At 47.9% G+C, this 20,634-nt stretch overlaps 1 protein-coding gene across 3 annotated transcripts in view; it reads right to left on the reverse strand.

Moving 5' to 3' along the window:
- The window catches only part of DNMT1 (DNA methyltransferase 1), a 44,891-nt gene extending 30,321 nt beyond the window's left edge, over positions 1-14,570 (reverse strand). The window contains exons 1-6 of one of the 3 annotated variants that reach the window (XM_032883949.1): positions 14,418-14,570; positions 5,865-5,901; positions 5,063-5,170; positions 4,651-4,870; positions 3,952-4,030; positions 2,135-2,210 (exon numbers count right to left, since the gene is read on the reverse strand). In XM_032883949.1, the coding sequence (XP_032739840.1) occupies positions 2,135-2,210; positions 3,952-4,030; positions 4,651-4,870; positions 5,063-5,170; positions 5,865-5,901; positions 14,418-14,497 (600 nt within the window). In that variant the 5' untranslated portion in view covers positions 14,498-14,570. Of the gene's footprint in view, positions 1-2,134; positions 2,211-3,951; positions 4,031-4,650; positions 4,871-5,062; positions 5,171-5,864; positions 5,902-13,838; positions 13,935-14,417 lie in introns of those variants that run through there. The other 2 variants (XM_032883950.1, XM_032883951.1) reach the window with 2 other exon arrangements.
- Between the last annotated feature and the right edge of the window lie 6,064 nt (positions 14,571-20,634).

Raw genomic sequence — 20,634 nt, forward strand, 5'->3', positions numbered from 1 at the left:
GTAATCTGAGATTCACATCAACAAGTAAGAATGACAACCTCAACCAGACACCAGCTCTTCTCGGATAATACCCCAGTGCCCCGTTTCCCTAAGTTCACACTATTTGCCATCTCCAGGAGATCTATATGTATTTAAATGGGATGAAATTATTGTGATAAAACAGATCTGTACCTTGTTTGAGGTGGAAGTTACAACACTAATCGACACATGTGAGTATATACACATAAGCGAGAACTGGTAAAGTCTAATTGCACCAATGTCAGCTCCTGGTTTTGCTGCTGTGTTAGTTATAGGACAGGTTCCCATCGGAGAAAGTTGGGTAAGTTGCCCAGAACCTCACTGTAATCCATTATTTGAAACACATATGAAAGAAATCTGTATCTGTATCTATGGAAAATCCTGCCTCCAGGCTACCTGCAGACTTGAGCTACATCCGCTCCTCCCAGAGTCTCCAGCCTGTTGGCCTGTCCTGCATGTTTCACAATTGCCAGCCTTAAACCCATGAGCCAATTTCTTAAGATTCATCTTCTACATATACACAGTCTGTTGGTTGTTTCTCCAGCAAACCCGGACGCAGACAGTACACTAGTATACTAATATATTCTCTCTCTCAATCAACATAGAAGAAACTGATAAATCCTACCCCCAGCCCCCAAAGATCAGGGAGAAGGGAGATCTATGCACCAAATCCTTTTGTACTACTTAGTTTTACTAAGTGCACGTAATGCATTGGTTTTAAAACACAGTAAGTTTTCAATACTTTAAACTGACTAAAGTGAGATTATCTCTGTATGACCAATGCCATCTGATACCACTGTTTGGTACATGAAGCCTTCCTCTAGACGAGTGGAATAGATGGTACATTTACAAGTGTCTCACCCACAAGGCCTCCAGGCCTTACACAAACTCAGAAACTGAAATACCCGTTTAAGAGGCCAGATGAGAAGGCTATGTAAGCCTTCCAAAAAGTTAGGGTGCGAAAAACCACTCTAAAACGGATGTATATGGGAGCGAGCTATTGATATGACCAGAGCCAGCCTGCTTCTGCCTGTACTGCTTTTTCCTAGGAGACAAGAGGTTTGTCCACTGACTAGTGGTTCCCTCTGTGCCTCAGTTTCCCCTTGAGAGTGGGTAACCCAAGTAAACTGTAACTATCTGAATAAAGGTTATGAAGATTAACATCAAGTTCCTAAAACCAGAATCACTGTGTCTCATAATGGGATGTCAAACCTATCTCAATGCTAGGGATAGTCCAGTGACACCTGAATGACCCCTCAGTCTGGTGCTTCTCACCCAGAGCAACTTTATCCCTCACCCCAAACTGGCAGTAACTGATGATGCTTGGGGTGGTCCCAACTGAGAAGGGAGAAGGGGATTCCTACTGGCATCCAGTGAGTAGAGGTCAGGATGCTGCTGTGTTCCACAACCCAGAGGAATGCCCTCCCCACCCCACCCTCCAGCAAAGGAGCAACTGGCCCCGAAAGTCAATGGCACGGCTGGGAAACCCGGGCTTAAAGAGGAGTGTCTGTAGTTTGCTCTATCAGTAGCAATAAGGCATTTATTACCTACACCCAAACCTAGACTTCCCCTCAACTTACATAGCTAATCTCAAATCAAAATCAAAATGAAAATGAATGTGTGACCGCCTGGTATTATCTAGGTATGGCCCTCAAGTCACAAGGGAAAATACCATCAGAGATTAACGTTTTCTGTATCAAAGACCCTCAATAAGCCACGGGCTTTCTAACCTAAGAGGTCCCAGCAGCACTGGTCTACTACACACAGAAGCCGTCTGACGCTCTGCTGTTAGACAAGCTAGATGTGGAAAGGGGACTTAGGAGAGCAGCAGTGAAGGCTGTAAACCTGTCACATTTGATTGCCAGTCTTGCCCGCTAGAGAAGTAGGAAGTAGAGGGAACAGACTCTGAAGGTACAGGGTTGCCTTGTGAGTAGCAGGGGTCCGTGGAGCCCCCAGGCCTAACGGTGACATACTTCATACTGCCTGGGTGCAGCGACGTGTCCCTAACACCATCTTGGTCGCTTCAAGTCCATTTAGGTAGTCCTGACTTTACACTTAGCCTATCATATCAGCAAATGTACCAAGAGAAGGCGAGGGAAGAAAATGCCAGCCCTACCTGGTCTTTTTCTTCCTCAGGAGACTCATCCGATTTCGCTTTTTCCTGCTCTTCCTCGGGCTTCCGTTTGGCAGGGCTGTCAGCAACAGGAAAGCCAACTGTTAGCTCCGCCAGACGCCAGCGCCCCAACAGGCCTGAGAGGACTTGTAGCCCTCCCCACCAAAGGCAGCCTCTTTAGGACACATTCAGGTCATGGGTGTCTTATTCCCTCCAAGGAAATGCCCTCACTGCCAGGATACTAAAAGAGGCTTCAAGTTTAATGTCTGAGTGACAGGTTAGAATGTTGCCATTTTGCAAACCTAAGAAATCATGGATCTCAATGTCGATCAACAGCTGCTGGCATCACAGAAGAGACCTCACATGCCTCTAAGAACACATGGCACCATCTACGGAAGGGTCTCAAAAAATAACAGAGCTGGAAGCTGATCAAGCTTCTAGAGCTAACTAACCAGTTTATAAGAAACACAAAACAAGGAAGACATTAACGAGGATACAGTCAGCTGGACCTAGAAAGTCTATGGGACAAATGAACTAATTTCTTCAAATAAATGGCAAGAAAAGAAAGGAATCTAATTAGAAAGGCTTAAAACAAATCAAGCAAACAAAATTTACCAGACACGAGGAAACACAGACACTGGCTATGTGTTTCATAGTAAGGAATTATTATGCTTTATAAAGTACAAAAATATTGGACTTATATTTTGTCTTTTTTTTTTTTTAAGATTTTATTTATTCATTTGACAGAGAGAGAGAGAGATCCCAAGTCGGCAGAGAGGCAAGCAGAGAGAGAGAGAGAGATAGAGAGAGAGAGGAGGAAGCAGGCTCCCTGCCGAGCAGAGAGCCCGATGCGGGACTCGATCCCAGGACCCTGAGATCATGACCTGAGCCGAAGGCAGAGGCTTAACCCACTGAGCCACCCAGGCGCCCCATGTTTTGTCTTTTTAAAGAGACTGCTAGGGGCGCCTGGGTGGCTCAGTGGGTTAAGCCTCTGCCTTCCGCTAGGGTCATGATCTCAGGGTCCTAGGATCGATCCCTGCATCAGGCTCTCTGCTCAGAAGGGAGCCTGCTTCCCTCTCCCTCTCTGTCTGCCTCTCTGCCTACTTGTGATCTCTCTGTGTCAAATTAAAAAAAAAAAAAGAAAATAGAGACTGCTAAACGTTAACATTTTTATTCACATTTTCCTGGAATTGCTAAACAAAAAAAAGAAAGAGAGAGAGAGAGAGAGAAACCAATTTTATTATCTAGAAATATACTGAAGGGGCGCCTGGGTAACTCAGTTAAGCGTCTGCCTTTATGATCCCAGGGTCCTGGGATAGAGCCCCACGTTGGGCTCTCTGTTCAGCAAGAGTCTGCTTTTCCTTCTCCCTGCTTGTACTCTCTCTATGTCAAACGAATAAATAAAATCTTGGGGAGCGGGGGAATCTTTAAAAAAAGATAGAAATATATTGAAATGACAGGTCTGGGAGGGTTTCAAAATAATCCAGTTGGGAGAGAATTTATGGGGTTACAGATGAAAAGATGGCCAGCTGGTAACTGTTGACATTGGGTGACAGGTATCTGGGGCTGGGCAGCGGTGGGGGGGGGGGTTCATTTTATTACCATGGCTAGTTTTGCATATATTTGAATGTTCCCAGAAGAGTAAGAACATAGGTGTTGAGAAATGCTTTTCATCAGTGTTGAACGAAGAAAACTGTAAGACGAAAACCTATGCAATGTGGAACTCAAAACTGCTAAATTAGACCCTACTAATTCCATTCCTGTTTACCAAGAACGGTTTGCCCTGAGAAAAGATGGCTGTCAATTCATTATATACTGACCCCCTTGAGAAATGAGATACGATGGTGGTCTGCCTGGTAGTTTGCCTTGTAATCCTGGGGCTAGAAGAAGCAGCTTCAGCTGTTTAAAGAAAAAAGGAAAAAAAAAAAAAAGCCACTATGAATAAAAAAGTTCACAAAGTGTAGTTCTTAAGCATTAGCAAGCTAGTGCGGAGAATCAGGTTCTGAAGATTAAGTACCCTTCTTTTTTTTCTCCAACCAACAACAATCTCAATAAAAGGTAGCAATTAGCACCTGCCAATTTGCTGAGCCATGGTACTGGAGATCTTCATTGAGGAGCCATAGCCTGACCCAGAGAAGGAGACAACCTCCTCTATGTTGTCAAAAGACGAAGTGGCCAAGAATCTGACCTGCGCTCAGCTCCCACACTCTCGTGTGTTTTCACAAATTCCAGAAGAGTTACTTCAACTACAAAGGAGACTATACATTGAGCTTAAATAGGCGTTTAACTTAGAAATAGTATTACTACCTCCTGTTACCTTATACATCACCAACTTAAGCTACGTTTTGGGACCTCCTGCTCCGTATTTGGTCAAAGAACAAATCGTACATCCAAGCCAGTTAGGAAGTACGCGCAAGAAACAACCCAGGAGGTACTGTCCTGGGGGGACCGACGGCTCCAAGGCTGGTACCATGTAAGGAGACAGCTAATCTCCACCAAGATTAAATAAGTGGTCTTACACTTGGTCTCTCCATCGGCCTTGCTTCGTCTGGGTGTGGGAAGTTTGGAAACGGGTTTGGGAGATTTCTTTTCCTCTGCCATTCCCACTCTGCGGTCCTCGCCGCTTGTCTGGCTCCCGTTTTCTAGACGTCCGTTCACTTCCCGGCTGAAAGCATGAGCTCCGTTCTCCAAGGATAAATCTTTATTTAAAAGGGATTTGACTTTAGCCAGGTAGCCCTCCTACAGCAGGAAAGGATAATTTAAGTAGCAGTGAATGTAAACAAGTGGCAACAAGAGAATAAGGAAACACGCATTTCCTTTATAACTACTGGGTAACAAGGAGAGCTGGGGAGGATTCTGCCTTCCTGGTCACACGGGAGTTACAGGGGAAGAGACACTTTCTAGACACCAGGATGCTGAGAACGGACTTACCTCTGATAATTCTTCTTTATGTAATTTGGTTTCCAAGTCACATAACTGATTTTTTATTTCTGTTTGCAGAAATTCATGCAAGAGATTCAGTTTCTCCTTCACACATTCCTAAGGGAAGGATATAGGTTTAGATGTCCCCAAACTCCCAAATCACTAATGGGCCACTACACAGATAATTAGGCTGCCAGGTCGTGAAATACCAACTGAGTGGCGGGCAATGTTGACTCAGCCCGGAAAATTGAATATTTACAAGACACGTTTATGATGTTTCCCTTAAGATCACATCATACCATCTCCAGAGCGGTGAAAAATGGTAAGATTAGGAGGTGGGATAGAGACATATAACAGTGTATTAGAAAAAAACTGTGCTTTTGAGAGCTGTGACCAGGACAAGTTACAATTCAGAAGCGATGGTGTGAACCCAGATTGGGAGACTTATCAGTGAGTTACCAAGAGATCAGCAGCACATTAACACAGAACATTAAGAATAATATCTAAGCTATCCTCAAAACTATGGTAAAAAGCGCGGGAGCCTGAATGGCTCAGTCAGTTGAACATCTGACTCTTGGTTTCAGCACCAGTCATGATCTCATGGGTCGTGGGAATCAAGCCCCACGTCAGGGCATCTACTTGAAGATTCTTTTCCTCTGCCTCTCCCCCCACCACTCGCACACATGCACACACTCTAAAATATTTTTCAAAAATACTATGAAAAAAAGCTGACTTCACTTAAACTTTTTATGAGTCACAAACTATCTGTTAAACAGTAACGTCTGGTAATAAAATTTAAAGTGGAGGTTACCTTTTCTGTTAGGCTATCTCTTTCCAAATCTTTGAGCCTGTGGGAAGAAAATGGAGAAAGAAAGGCAATTATGCAACTCTGTTTACTCTAAGACTAAAACCACAGTTGTGTGTGTGTGTGTGTGTGTGTGTGTGTGTGTTTTAAAGATTTTATTTGTCAGAGAGAGAGAGAGAGAGCCAGGGAGTGCACAAGCAGGGGGAGCAGCAGTCAGAGGCAGAAGGAGGCTTCTCACCAAGCAAGGAGCCTGATGCAGAACTCGATAACAGGACCCTGGGATCAATACCCAAGCCAAAGGCAGCCACTTAACTGACAGAGCCACCCAGGTATCCCTAAATCCAAATTTGAAGAACTTTGGAAATAAATTTGACATGTAGCAGTGTTAGAGAAAAAACAAACAAACAAAACACCACAGTGGTTTTCACCCACCCAAGCTAGAAATCCTACTACAATGCCTGTAGTCGTCTTTAAGAAGTCACTTGTGATCTGAATGAGGTCTCCCCTCCCACCCCCAGCCCCCTTAAGGGTGCGGTTTTTCTGGTAGTGAGAGAATAGAGGAGCTCCATAACGGTATTATTTCCAAAGGAACTGGGGAAATAGAGGCAGGCCATATAGTTGGGGTGTACCTGTTAAATGACCTATAGGAGGTCTTCCTCCAGTTGGTCTGGCAAGTCCCCATGAAAGGGCATACCACAGGGTGGCCAGTGTTAGAAGGAATGGGCCAGGGTCATAAGGTGCTGTGAAGGAACAGCCAGCTAACATTCCCAAAGGCCAGGGTGGGGGTGGCAGCATTCAAAGGAGGAACATAAGAGAGGGAAGTAGGGGCACCAGAGTGGCTCAGTCGGTTAAGCATGCTACTCTCAATCTCAGCTCGGATCTTGATCTCAGGGTTGTGTGTTCAAGTCCAGCACTGGGCGTGGAGCCTACTTTAAAAAAAAAAAAAAAAACCAGACACATACAACAAAAAGGAAGTAAAGGCATCTGGTGCAGCAGGGAGCACCCACACTCAGGGGTGACAGATGAGGTGAGAAAAATTGTTGGCTGGCGCCTCACCAGAGAGCTCCTCCTTTGGAATGTTTATACCTAATCCTTCAGGAGTGCAGAACTGTCGTGAGTTTGGCGAGAAAAGCAGAGCCTGATTTGATCACTGAAGATTAGCGTCTTGCCTCTTTTTCTGGGGGGAGTGGAAGGGGACAGAAGACACTGAGGAAAGGGAGGTGAGTGGACAAGCTTTGGTTCCTAGGCTGGGTGCCACCTGTGGACAGTGCGGGAAGAACAGGTCTAACCAGCTGGGTTAGCATCAGTCACTGGAGAAGTGCCCTGGGCAGGGACCAGGCCTCTACCATCTCTGGACCCTCCTACCCAGCACCCATACAGACAACGTACTCTTATCATTAGCCAAACGGGCAAGAACAGAGCTCTCCCAGCCTGGTTTTTCCAAAGAGCCACGTGTGAGCGCAACACAGGGAATGCAAGCAGCAGGCTTTGCGGGACTCCTGTCACACAGACGCTGCTCTGAGTGCGTGGGGGCCTCCCCTCTAGCTTTGACCCCCACCACATCTGCAGGCACCGATTGCATGCCAGGCCCTGTTCCAGGCAACGAGCTGGGTAGTGGGATGCCGGGACTGCCGGGAAGGGACCTTCAGACCTGGGTGGTCAGGAAAGGTCTTTCTGTAGAAGCCTCTGACTGGGGGCGCTTGGGTGGCTCAGTCGTTAAGCGTCAGCCTTCGGCTCAGGTCATAATCCCAGGGTTCTGGGATTGAGCCCCACATTGGGCTCCCTGATGCACAGAGAGCCTGCTTCTCCCTCTGCCACTCCTCCCAACTTGTGTTCCCTCTCTCGCTGTGGCTCTCTCTGTCACATAAATAAAATCTTTTTTTTTTTTTTTTTAGATTTTATTCATTTATTTGTCAGAGAGAGAGAGGGAGAGTGAACGAGCACAGGCAGACAGAGTGGCAGGCAGAGGCAGAGGGAGAAGCAGGCTCCCCGCCAAGCAAGGAGCCCGATGTGGGACTCGATCCCAGGACGCCGGGATCATGACCTGAGCCGAAGGCAGCCGCCTGACCAACTGAGCCGCCCAGGCATCCCCACATAAATAAAATCTTAAAAAAAAAAAAAAAAAAAAAAAAATCTGACTGCAGACACAGTGGCAGCATATACTATATCACACACACACACACACACACACACACACACACACACACACACTCTACATGTAACCCCCTTCCACCCTCGACGTAACTCAGGTCCGGGAGAGCTGCAGAACTCTGTTCACACAGCCAGAGGCACACACGAGGCTGCAGGGGCCTCACGCCGGGCTTCTCTGTCCTTCTACTCACAGAACCCTGGCGACAACACGGCACCCTGACCCTGAGGCTACCTCAGGTGTTAAGGACGATGCTCAGCTGGCAGTGAGCGCCCTCCCCGCCCCCCAAGCACCCTTTCCACAACGCCGACGACTACCTCGGGGCACAAATTCTGCCCACCTCTCCCACGACCTGGGATTGTTTAGCCTGGCAGAGAGGAACCAAATAAACTCTTCAGGGGACCTCAAATGCCTTGTCCTGTGAAGACAGACTGTCCCCTGCCTGGCCCTAGAGAGGAAAGGCGGAGCCCAGGACAGGCCCTGGGGAGCCAGAAGTGTGACAGGGACGAGGCTGGGCAGTGCACCTCCCGACACCCAGGCTTCCACGGAAGAGTCCATCCCTTTCCCGGGAAAACGGAGGGCGACACCATCTCACATCTGCTTTGCATTCAGAGCGGGGAGGATTAGAACAGACGTGGAGGACCAGGCAGGACACTCAGCAGCCATGTTATGAGATAACACCTCAGCTCCCTTGCAGCCCAAGATCCCATGATTCATTCCTCGTTGCTTCCCTCACAGTCCTATAAGGGAAATAAACTGTAACTGAAGGAATCAAGCAAATATCATTCAAACCTGAAGGCTTCCGAAGAGCAAAAGTATAGAAAAGCATCAGGAAGGACTAGCCCAGGGGAACAGCTCAGCGGGAACGGAGCAGGGGAGCTGCCCAAACAGGAGCCGTACAGTGGAGGAGCTGGCTCAGGACACCCAAGAAACCCACACAAGTCAGGCTGGGTGCCAGTCTGAGGGAGGTCAATAACATCAGGCTAAAAAATTGATTTTGTTCCACAGTTAAACCACTGAAGGAATCGTAGGGGGAGGGGAGGGCAGGGCAGGGAGGAAGAAACCAACACACCAGAGCCGTGTTTTAGGAAAATTAATCTGGCAAAATTACATAATAGGCAGGAAGAGATTACCAAATGTTAAATCACTCTTTAACACACTAGAAATGCTGGTCTGTAATGTGATTTATTAGGAATGGAGACCACTGCTAAAGAAGTTACAAAACTTCATGAACTCTGCCTCTTGGAACTGGCCGCGTGGCAGATGGGACAGGGCTGTCTGAGATGGTATCTCCGATGGCCTGAGATGATATCCTGCCTGTGGGAGGCAGGATAATGAGCCCTTCCCAAAAAGAGATGTCCATGCCCTAATCCTCCAGAACCTGGGAGTACTGGTATCTCACTGGTAAAAGGGACTCTGCAGATGTGATTAAGGTTGTAGCCCTTGAGATGGGCAGATTATCCTGGATTAGCCAGGTGGGCCCAATCTAATCACCTAAATCCTTAAAAGCAGAAAAACCTCCCAGATGCATTTCAAGAGATGTGACTAAAGAAGGGTGAGAGAGAGATGTGGCACGAGGACTGCCTTTACTAACTTGAAACATGGAGGCAATGGGCCATGAGCCAAAGGGTACATCACCTCCAGAAGCTGGACATGGTTAGAGCCAGCAAGAGAAGAGGGACCTCAATCTTACAACCACAAGGAACTGAATTCTGTCAACAATTTGAAAGAGTGAAGAAACATTCTCCCCAAGAGCCTCCAGGAAGGAATGTAGCCTGCTAACACTATTTAATCCAGCGAGACCCATACCAGATTTCTGACCTACAGCATTGTTAGAACAAATTTACGTTCTATTTAAACCACTAAGATAATTTGTTATGGATCCAATTAAAAACTAATGCATGGGACGCCTGGGTGGCTCAGTTGGTTAGGCCACTGCCTTTGGCTCAGGTCATGATCCTGGAGTTCCAGGATCGAGTCCCACATCAGGCTCCCAGCTCTTTGGGGAGTCTGCTTATCCCTTCTCATGCTCTCTCTCTCCCTCTCTCAAATAAATAAATAAAATCTTAAAAACAAAAAACAACAACAAAAAAACTAACGCGGTATCAGAAATTCAGAACATTTTGGTAGAGAAAAAGTAAACAGGCCATAAGTGTGAAGAGTGACATTTCAGGGAACAGTGGCTCAGCAGCACTGGCTGGCTACCCGGCAGCTAGAAATTAAAACCGGCTTTCCTGAGAGGCCTCAAACCTGGAGTTAGTCCTGTCCAGCTGATAGGCCCAACTGCTGCAAGTCCTAGGACGGGGAGAGGTAAGGGCCCAGGAACTAAAGAAAATGATTGGCGGGGGCAGAATATCAGGGGGGGAGAGAGGCTCCCTGGTAGTAAACTGCACCACAAAAGCCAAGGATAGAAAGGATTAAAAAGCAAGAGATACTGAGAGATGAAAGAGGACAGAACACCACCTCAGTCCTTGAGAAGAAAGCCTAAGAGTAGAACTGGATACCTGGCACAAAAGCAAAGGCAGCAGCGGAAGGAACAAGCCCAGACCGTTCTGCAAGAAGCCAAACGTGAAGGCTGGAATGATAAGCAGGAATACACATCATCTGTACATGTACATGGCCTACACTGAAATACTGACATCGGCCTCGGTAGCAGATCTGCGTGTTGCTACTCTAAATCATGCTCCCCTAATGGAAGTGAAATACACAGCGGACCGTGCAGTAAGTAGCACAGAAGGTTTTCTGGCAGGGGCTGCTTTACCACATTTATACCTATCAGCTTAGTTGGTCTTCATAACACCCAGGTAGCATGGGCAACACCGTTCCATTTTACAGATAAAACAGCAAGAGGTGGGGTGCCTGGGTGGCTCAATCCTGACCTTCGGGTCAGGACATGATCCCAAGGTCCTGGGATCGACCCTGTTCAGAAGGGAGTCTGCTTTTCCCTCTGCCCCTCCCCCTTCTTGTGTGGGCTCTCTCTCTCAAAAACAAATTAAAAAAAAAAAGAAAGAAAAGAAAAGAAAAAAGAAAGACAGAGAGATCGACCACCAAGAGGTTAAAAAACTTAGCCCTGGGGCGCCTGGGTAGCTCAGTGGGTTAAGCCTCTGCCTTCAGCTCAGGTCACGATCTCAGGGTCCTGGGATCAAGCCCTATGTCAGGCTCCCTGCTCAGCAGGGAGCCTGCTTCCTCCTCTCTCTCTCTCTCTCTGCCTGCCTCTCTGCCTACTTGTGATCTCTGCCTGTCAAATAAATAAATAAAATCTTTAAAAAAAAAAAAAAAACTTAGCCCTACAGCTATGGTAGGAAGGAATCTGAACCCCGGTGGTCTGTACCTCTAGAATATTCCTGCCGGGGAGAAATAGGAGAGTCAGTTTTGCCCTCTTCAATACCCAATCAGTTGGAGTCATGGAACTAGAGCTAAGAACTTGAAACCCAACTTAATCCAATCACAGAAGGACTAGCAGTTTAAAAAGCTAGCACAATTACTTAGGCTAATCAGAGTGGTACAAAGGAGGTTTGCTACAATCTGTGCTTGAATCCAGGCTTCCTTAGAGGGGAAAGTCTTGCGTGCATGCCTTTCAGAGTCTACTCTACACCAAATTACAGACAGAGTAAATAAGGCAAACAAATTACCATCCATGCCAGGGTTGCAAAGGCAACATGCAGGGTGCTTGGGCAGAATTCAACACCGTTCCTGTTATGGGGAAGAGGGATGGTCTTTCTGAGCACAGTCTGAAGGATGAATGGACAGTAGCCAACTTAGGGAAGGGGTAGATATGGAGCAGCTCAGCATCCCACTGGCCGCTCTGCATGGTCTCAGGCCCTGAGAACCTGAGGTCTGTATGGCTTGTGAAAAGAGCACACGATGAATCAGACAAGTGGACAGGGATTCTGGACTTCAGGACCAGTGCACCCGGCAGTGTGTGTGGGGCAAGGAAACCATCAGATCCAACTTTTTAAGAGGATTCACAGTTTCCACTTGGAGAAAAGACCCGAGGAGCAACAGGAAGACCAGTGAGAGACTTATTGCTTTGTACAAATGGTGGCTTGGACAAAATAAGAAATTTAAGTGGAAAAATATAGCTTGTCCCGAAAGGCATAATTTTTAGATTTTGGGTGCTTTATTTTATACAGTTTTTCGATTTGGGTGCTACACTTTAAAAATGAAGTTAAAGACTTAAAAACCCAAACACGGAAAATACTTTCTGGTAGTACTACATTATCTAATGGAACTACACGTTTAAAAAAAGCTGACACATATAGGTAAGCTAGCAAAAGTGACAGAAACGCATGAGGACCTGGCCTAGTTTTGTTCCTAGACTGTTCTACTGGACTTAAGTACCTCTTGTGTTATAAGTCATACCTCTTTAATTTTCGTAGATCAAGAAGTTATACCTCCATTTACAAATCTAAGGGAGTGTTGAATACCATGTTTATGTATTTTGTACAATGAAATTCAAAATGTAAGACAAGAAGTGGTTGAGGGTCCCATAAGCAGACAATTTCAATGTCCATCCCATGGCCTAAAGCAGAATCCCAAAATTCTGCACCTACAGTAGGCAATTCTGGTTCAAAGTAATATGAAACCTAAGGTAACGGAGGATGGTAAAACTTACTTAAGAGCATTCAAATTCAGCCAAAGACTTACACTGGCCCAAGAAAACCCCTAAGCTAAGCCAGTGGCCTATTCAAAACCCTAGATGAAAGGAAACGTTTTGGTAAGAAGCAGACATCAGCAGGAATCCTTGCTTCCTCACAGCAAACTCCTACAGCATCCACTCTTAAGAACTTTTGAGGATTAAATGAGGAACTGTCAAGTGCTTTATATGATTAGGGACTGACTGGCAGAAGTGACAAAAAGCTAGATTAGCCAATAAGAATGCTAACGTGGGGATTTATGTGCTGGGCATAGTCTCATGTCATCCAGTGTCAGTTTAAAGCCCATGTTAAGGAGTCCATGGCCACAGCCTGTTTATGACACTTGCCCAAGGTCAAACGAGCCAGAGGAGATGAGAGTTCTCACCATCAGCATAAAGAAGACTGGGCCCAAATATCTGTTGGGTCTGTCACCACCAAGCCAGGGATTTCCATAATTCCATTTCAAGTTCTATCTTGGGAGGATACAGATAGGGATTCTTCAGCAAGACACACCTCCTCTGTGATTAAGAAGCGGGACTGAACTTTAAAACCTGTGGTAGGGACCCCCAAATACAGCCGTCCCCACCCCCATACACACACACACACACACACACACACACACACACACTCCCAACTCCAAAAGCCCAAAAGACTGGCCTGGCACAACCATAGGAAAAGCACAGGGAAACAGGGAAATGGCAAAACCAGCTCACAAATCCAGGGGGGCAGTTCCTGCCTGGTCAAGGTTCCAATGACTAGTGTTCCAAGGAGTGCCAATTTTCAGGAGTGAAACTGGTGCCCGTCACAAACAGGAGCCCAGTATTCTTGCCCGCGACCCACCTGCACAGAACTGCTACAGCCAGTCCGGACACTAACTGCTGTGCAACACACGAGCACACACACGAAACTGCAGCCACTTGTGTGAAGCGCGCACGCACACACACACACACACCCATGGCCACTGTGTCACGCGCGCATATGCGCGCACACACGAAACTGCAGCCAGTTCTCCCTAGCGAAGCTTCCTTGACGCCCATGGCTCACAGGCACAGATTTACTGGGAAAGACCATCCAGCCTTCATGCTGCCCGAGCCCCTGGTCCTGCGCTGCACAGTACGAGCTCCTTCCAGATGCGACTTCCCCGCAGCAGTCCTAGATGAAGGAAGCCCCCCAAGGAAGACGGGGGTCGCAAACCTGAGCCGGCCGCGCCCGGGCCCCGAGCGGCGACGTCTGTCTCTGGAGGCCGCCATGGGGATGCGCTGAGCGGGGTGCCAAGGGGGAGCCCCCAAAATGCCCCTAGGGATCGGACCAGCTCGACCCCCCAAGCGGGCCGGGCACCGGAAGTAGAGGCCGAAGTGCCCGGGCCGAGGGGTGTCCAGAGGCCGCGGGCTGCCCACTTCCTGCGCGACCAAACTGGCGGCAGGACCCAGGCCCGTGGCTCCTCCAGGAAGGGGATCCCCAAGGAGAACCCAAAGCTCGCTCTACTTTGAGATCAAAAGTGACCCCAAGTTTCTAGTCACCAGGGAACTGTGAGGGGCCTCGGCCCATTTTGGCGCCAAACGGCCAGGGGTGCGCGCGACCGGAAGTGCCACTCTGCCCGCGCCAACCGCCGCCGCGCCGTCCCGCGCATGCGCGCCCGTCTGTCAGCGGCAGCACGGGCTACCAAGAGGGGAAGCAACCCCCCCACCCCCAACGCCGAGCCACTTCCCAACCCCCCCCACCCCACCTCATCTCCCCCAGCCCGAGTTCACAAACCCCCCATGCGGCACCTACCGCCTACGGACATCATCGGGCAGGGAGATGGCTCGGGAGGCCAGCGTGGGCACCCGGGCCGGGGCGGTGCGGGCAGGCATCTTGGAAACTGCAGCAGAGACAGCGGCGCCGGCGGCAGAGGCAGCCCTGGCTTTTCGCGCGGAAACCGACCGGGAGGGGCGGTGAGCTAAGACGGCATGTACCATCTCGGCCCCGACGTGGGGGAAGGCGGGACGTACCATAGGGAAAGAGGCCATACCATGTGCGGGCAGATAGAGTGGAGCAGGTCGTGCACAGGGGCCGCGCAGGCGCGAGAAGGGAGCACACCCCCGCGTGGAGCTGTGGGCTCGTCCAAGCTCCCTGTTTGCTGGGAGCCTTGCCTGAGAGGTTCATTCATTCATTCTTCCTAGCATGCTGGGGATAAAACAAGGAGCATTCCTACAGGGCTCCAGCATGTGGGCTCTTGGGATTGTAACTGAGGACTTGAACTCCACTCCATCTATATGCTCATTATAATGACCTTGGATGGGTCATTTGGACCCAGGCCCCGTTTCATCTTTAAAAAGGTGCTAATCGCGGATAATCTTGAGGACGCACAAACCATGCAGCTAGCATCACGGATCTCCCAGTGTGGTGAGGCCCAGGCCACTTCCACAGCCTGTGTGATTAAAAAAGCACCAGAACTTGGGGAAAGGATGGTCTCCTCAAATGGCGTTGGGAAAATTGGGGAAATGTTTATGTGCCAACAAGTAAAGTTGGATCCTTACCTACGGCATATAAAAATTAACTCAAAATGGATTAAAGACATAAATGTAGACTTGAAACTATGCAACACTTTGAAGAAAAAAGGGGGGTTCACAACATTGAATTTGGCAATGATTTACTGACTAGGACATGAAAGCATAGGCAATAGAAGCTAAAAGACAGATGGGACTACAGCAAACAATTTATGCACAGCAAAGGAGTCAACAAAGTGAAAAGGCAACATATAGAATGGGAAAAAAGATTGCAGACCATATTTCTGATAAGATGTTAATATCCAGAATAAAGAGCTACAACTCAACAAAGACAACAACCTGATTTTAAAGATGGGCAAAAGATTTGAATAAACCATTCCCTAAAAATACACAAATAGCCAACAGGCATATGAAAGACACCCAACATCACTAATCAGGGAAATGCAAATCAAAACCACAATGATAGGGGCCACTCTAGTGGGCATGAGCTGAACTATCAAGAAATTATTATATATGTGTGTGTATATATGCAGTACACACACACACACACACACACAATAATCAAAAACAGGTGCTGGCAGAAATGTGGAAATTAGGATCCATGTGTACTATCAGTGGGGATGTAAAATAGTGCAGCCAGCACAGAAAAGAGTGGAGGTTCCACAAGAGATTTAAAAATGGAGGGACGTCTGCGTGGCTCAGTGGTTAAGCGGCTGCCTTTGGCATAGGTCAAGATCCCAGGGTCCTGGGATGGAGTCCTGCATCGGGCTCCCTGCTCAGCAAGGAGTCTGCTTCTCCCTCTGCTTTCCCCTCTGCTCCTGCTCTGTTCTCTTTCTCTCTCTCCCAGATAAAATATTTATAAATAAATAAATATGGGATAACCACATGATCCAGTAATCCTACTTGTTATATATTCAAAAGAATTAAAAGAAGGATCTCTGGGATGCCTCGGTGGCTCAGTTGTTAAGCGTCTGCCTTCGGCTCATGTCCTGATCTCAGGGTCTTGGGATCGAGCCCCTGCATCAGGCTCCCTGTTCGGTGGGAAGCCTGCTTCTCCCTCTCTCATTGCCCCTGCTTGTGTTACCTCTCTCGCTGTGTCTCTGTCAAATAAATAAATAAAATCTTAAAAAATTAAAAAAAAAGAAGGATCTCAAAAAGATATTTGCACACCCTTCTTCATCGCAGCATTATTCAGAGTGGTCAAGAGATGGAAACAGGGGTGCCTGGGTGGCTCAGTGGGTTAAAGCCTCTGCCTTCGGCTCAGGTCATGATCTCAGGGTCCTGGGATCGAGCCCCACATAGGGCTCTCTGCTCAGCTGGGAGCCTGCTTCCCACCCCCTCCGCCTGCCTCTCTGCCTACTTGTGATCTCTCTCTGTCAAATAAATAAATAAAAATCTTAAAAAAAAAAAAGAGAGAGAGAGAGAGAGAGAGAGATGGAAACAACCCAAATGTCCTTGGAAAGATGAAGGGTTTCCAGAAAATGTGGTATATACAATGGGTTATTCAGCCTTAAAAAGGGAAATCCTGCCCTTTGTGGCAACCTGCAAGAATCTTGAGGTCATTATGGTAAATAAAGTAAGCCAGTCACAAAAAGACAAATACTAGGGTGCCTGGGTGGCTCAGTTGTTAAGCATCTGCCTTCAGTTCAGGTCATGATCTCAAGGTCTTGGGATCGAGCCCCACATCAGGCTCTCTGCTCAGCAGGAAGCCTGCTTCTCCCTCTCCCACTCCCCCTGCTTGTGTTCCTGCTCTCGTTGTCTCTCTCTCTGTCAAACAAAAACAAATAAAATCTTAAAAAACAAAACAAAAAACAAATACTTCATAATTCCACTTATTCAGTATCTAAAGTAGTCAAAGTCTCAAAGAAAAAGAGCAAGCCCGGCCTGGCTGGCTTAGTCAGTAGAACAGATGGCCCTTGATCTTGGGTGAGTTCAAGCCCCCCATTGGATGGAGAGATTACTTAAAAAAAAAAAAAAAGAAGATAAAAATAAACTTTACAACTGTAGAAAAGAAGAACCATGGTGGGGACCAGGGGCTGGTGAGAGGAGGGAGAAGGAAAGTAGTTCAGTGGAAACAAATTCAGTTTTACAAGATGAAAACTTTCAGAGATCTGCCGCACAACTGCAGGCATGCAGTTAACACTACTGTTTACTCGAAAATAGTTAAAATGGTAAGAGTTATGTCTTTTATCACAATAAAAAATAAACCATTCATAGAGGGAGGAGTTAAAAAAAAAAGTACCTGCTGAAACAACAATAAAAAAAACAATTAAAAAAGCACCAGGGGTGTCTGGGTGGCTTAGTGGGTTAAAACCTCTGCCTTCAGCTCAGGTCATGATCCCGGGGTCCTGGGATTGAGCCCCGCATTGGGCTCTCTACTCGGCAGGGAGCCTGCTTCTTCCTCTCTCTCTCTGCCTGCCTCTCTGCCTACTTGTGACCTCTATCTGTCAAATAAATAAAATCTTAAAAAAAAAACACACGTCAGAACCGAGTTACAAATTATGGTACATTTTTACATTTTCATATTATAGATTTTATAAGTCACTTGGTTTGTAAACATGCATGTATACTAGGTTTCCCTAGCAGCTGGTGGGGGGAGGTCAGCCTGGCCAGAAGTGGATCTCAGACTGTTTGCAATGGATTACCCATACATGGCAGGATCCAGGAAGACTGAAATATTAATAAGATTAAAATTAATAGCTAGTAGTATTTTTAGCAGCACTTACATACTATACTATTCTCTTTAGAGGAATTTGTTTAATCCTGGAATATTTGTCACAAAGGAGTCTGGCTCAGAGGCTGCTTACCCAAGATCGTGGACTAAGTAAGCAGCAGGGGCCATGAATCCAGGGGTCCTTAGCTACCGAGCCCGAATGCAAAACAGTGATACCCAGCTGGCTGGTTAGTTGTCAGGCCCCCTGGAGGCCCAGAGGCAGGGCTGGGGGGAAGTAGATTAAAAAGTAAGAGCAGAAAAGGGGTGGTAAATAGAAGACTGTGTCACCAAAGGGAGGCTCAGGCCCCTGTAGATGGGCCAGAAGCCAGTTTTGGGGCCCCGAACACACCTTAAGGCACAGGGTGCTCACGGGACAGGGGAGAGAGGAGCAATAGACTATAATTCTTTGTCAGGGGACTCAGCTCACAGGGGAGCAACTGCATTTAGTCAAGGCTCCCTCTCAGGTGATCCCTTTACTGAGGGATGATTCAAATGGTTTTACACATGGGGCAAGGCCTCAGGGACATAAAGACTGGCTCTAGGAATACGGGTGACTCCTGAGCACCTCCAGAGTGACAGGTTAGACCACTGGAGACCCATCCCCCACCTAAAAATGGGATCAGCCCTTGAGAGAAATGAATGGAACTTCCAGAAGAAACCGGGTTCAGCTCTTGCTGGCATTAACACCGTCTCCACCTCTCAGTCTCTGAAGTAGTGCTCATAAACACCTCAAGAGAAAGACTTATCAGGCCTGAGCTCCCTGCTTTGGAGGCCACATTCCAGCCTTCAGCTGAAGGGCCACCCTCCAGAAGCCAGGAGAGGCTACGTGTCAACCCAGCCAAGGTCAGGGCAGCCCCAAGCGCCAGGGCCAGTGGGGAGATAGCCACATGCCTTGAGCCACTCAGTCAGAAGGCCAGAGCTGAGTCACCCCACCGGCTGGGGAATTAGTCATGGCCACTGAGCTCTCTCTTGGTGCCAGGCCCAGCAAAAGCTTTAGGCAGTGGCAGCAACACTCCAGGCTTCAAAAGGGACACTTTGCCACTCACCCCAGACAGGGGCCAGGCAGGAAGACCAACAGGGTGGGCCTCTCAAGCTTGCATACGCTCACATGCGCTCTCTCTCTCTCTCTCTCTCTCTCTCTCTCTCTGGGCTCATGTGGCCAGGAATCAGATCTGGGAAAAACAACTCTGGAGTGTGCTGGGAGGACCCACTTGCTTTTTGCAGGGCCCTTGAACAGGCAGGTGGCTTACTGTTTGGGATCACAGGAGGCTTGTTACCAAGCCCAGCAGCCTTCAAATCAGTGTACTGATAAGCCCCTCCAAGGGCACCACCCCAACCTAGATTATCCTCAGCGCTCTCCCAGATGACCTGCCCCACGTCCTTCCTGGGTTGCCATTCAGGCCTCTCACCACGTATTCAGCTATTGAATCCCCTGCCAGTGGGAGGGAATCTTCTCAGAATCCATCTGATCAGGTCCCCTCCTCCCTAACCCATTGAATGGGCCAGAAGGCCTTCTCAAGGCTCTTAGAGTAAACCCAACCCTTATGCATTTAGCCTCACCCACATCAGCTGTTGCCATCACTCCTTTGCTCCCCCCAGTTGAGCCACACCCTGGTCACTCCGGGCCCCTTCCTGCGCAAGGCCTGTGGTAGCCAGCCTCCAAGAGGGCCCCCAACATTCTTTGTCTTTTGGTATTCATCCCCTTGTGGGGTCCTCTTGGAACCAGGGCCAAAGGAAGATGGTAGAAGTGAAAATGCGGGAATTCTGAAGCAAGGTCATAAAAGACATCGGCAGTACCACCTTGTTTTGGTGGCGGAAGTCAGCAGCCATATTGTGAGGATGCTCAAGCAGCCCTGTGGCGAGCCAGGGCAAGAGGCACTAAGCTGCCGGCCATGGGTGTGAGTCACTTTGGAAATGGCCCTTCCAGCCCCAGCCAAGCTTTCTGACCACTGTAGCCCTTGCCAATACCCAGCTGAAGGGTAGGAGAGATCCTCAAGCTGGAATTACTCCCAGGCTCACTTTGCTGCTTAATTCCCAACTCACAGCAACCATGAGGGATAATACAAGTGATCTGTTCTAAGCCACCAGACTTTGGGGCTTTTTGTTATATAACCATAGTTTTCTGCATTTGCTGTTGCCTTAGTCTGGGAAGCCCTGCTGTTTCACACACCATTTCTCCTGCTTAGAAAATCTTTAATTCATTCTTTCTACTTTGACTCAACCATCACCTCCTTCAAGGAGACTTTCCTGATCTCCCCCAGCCCAAAAGGTGTCTAGTAGTCTCTTAAAACCATAGTTCTTTCTTTTAGAGCCCTCCTTTTTTTAAAGACTTTATTTATTCATTTGACAGAGAGAGATCACAAGTAGACAGAGTGGCAGACAGAAAGAGAAGAGGAAGCAGACTCCCTGCTGAGCAGAGAGCCCGATGCAGGGTTCCATCCCAAGACCCTGGGATCATGACCTGAGCCGAAGGCAGAAAGTTTAACCCACTGAGCCACCCAGGTGCCCCTCTTTCAGAGTCCTTACTTCAGGTGGTGATCACATAGTGTGCAATGACAGTTTAGGTCAGTCATACCTCCCTATGCCCAACACCTAGCAAAGTGCCCAGGATATAGTTGGTACACAACAAAGACTCATGGAGGGGCACCTGGCTGGCTCAATCAGTAGAGCAGGTGACTTGATCTTGGGGTAAGTTCAAGCCCCATGTTGGGCATAATGATTACTTTTATGGGAGCGTGCCTGGGTGGCTCAGTCAGTTGAGTATCTAACTTCAGCTCAGGTCATGGTC

Source organism: Lontra canadensis, unplaced genomic scaffold (assembly GCF_010015895.1).
Source record: "Lontra canadensis isolate GAN:19392208 unplaced genomic scaffold, GSC_riverotter_1.0 scaffold88, whole genome shotgun sequence".
Lineage (NCBI taxonomy): Eukaryota > Metazoa > Chordata > Mammalia > Carnivora > Mustelidae > Lontra > Lontra canadensis.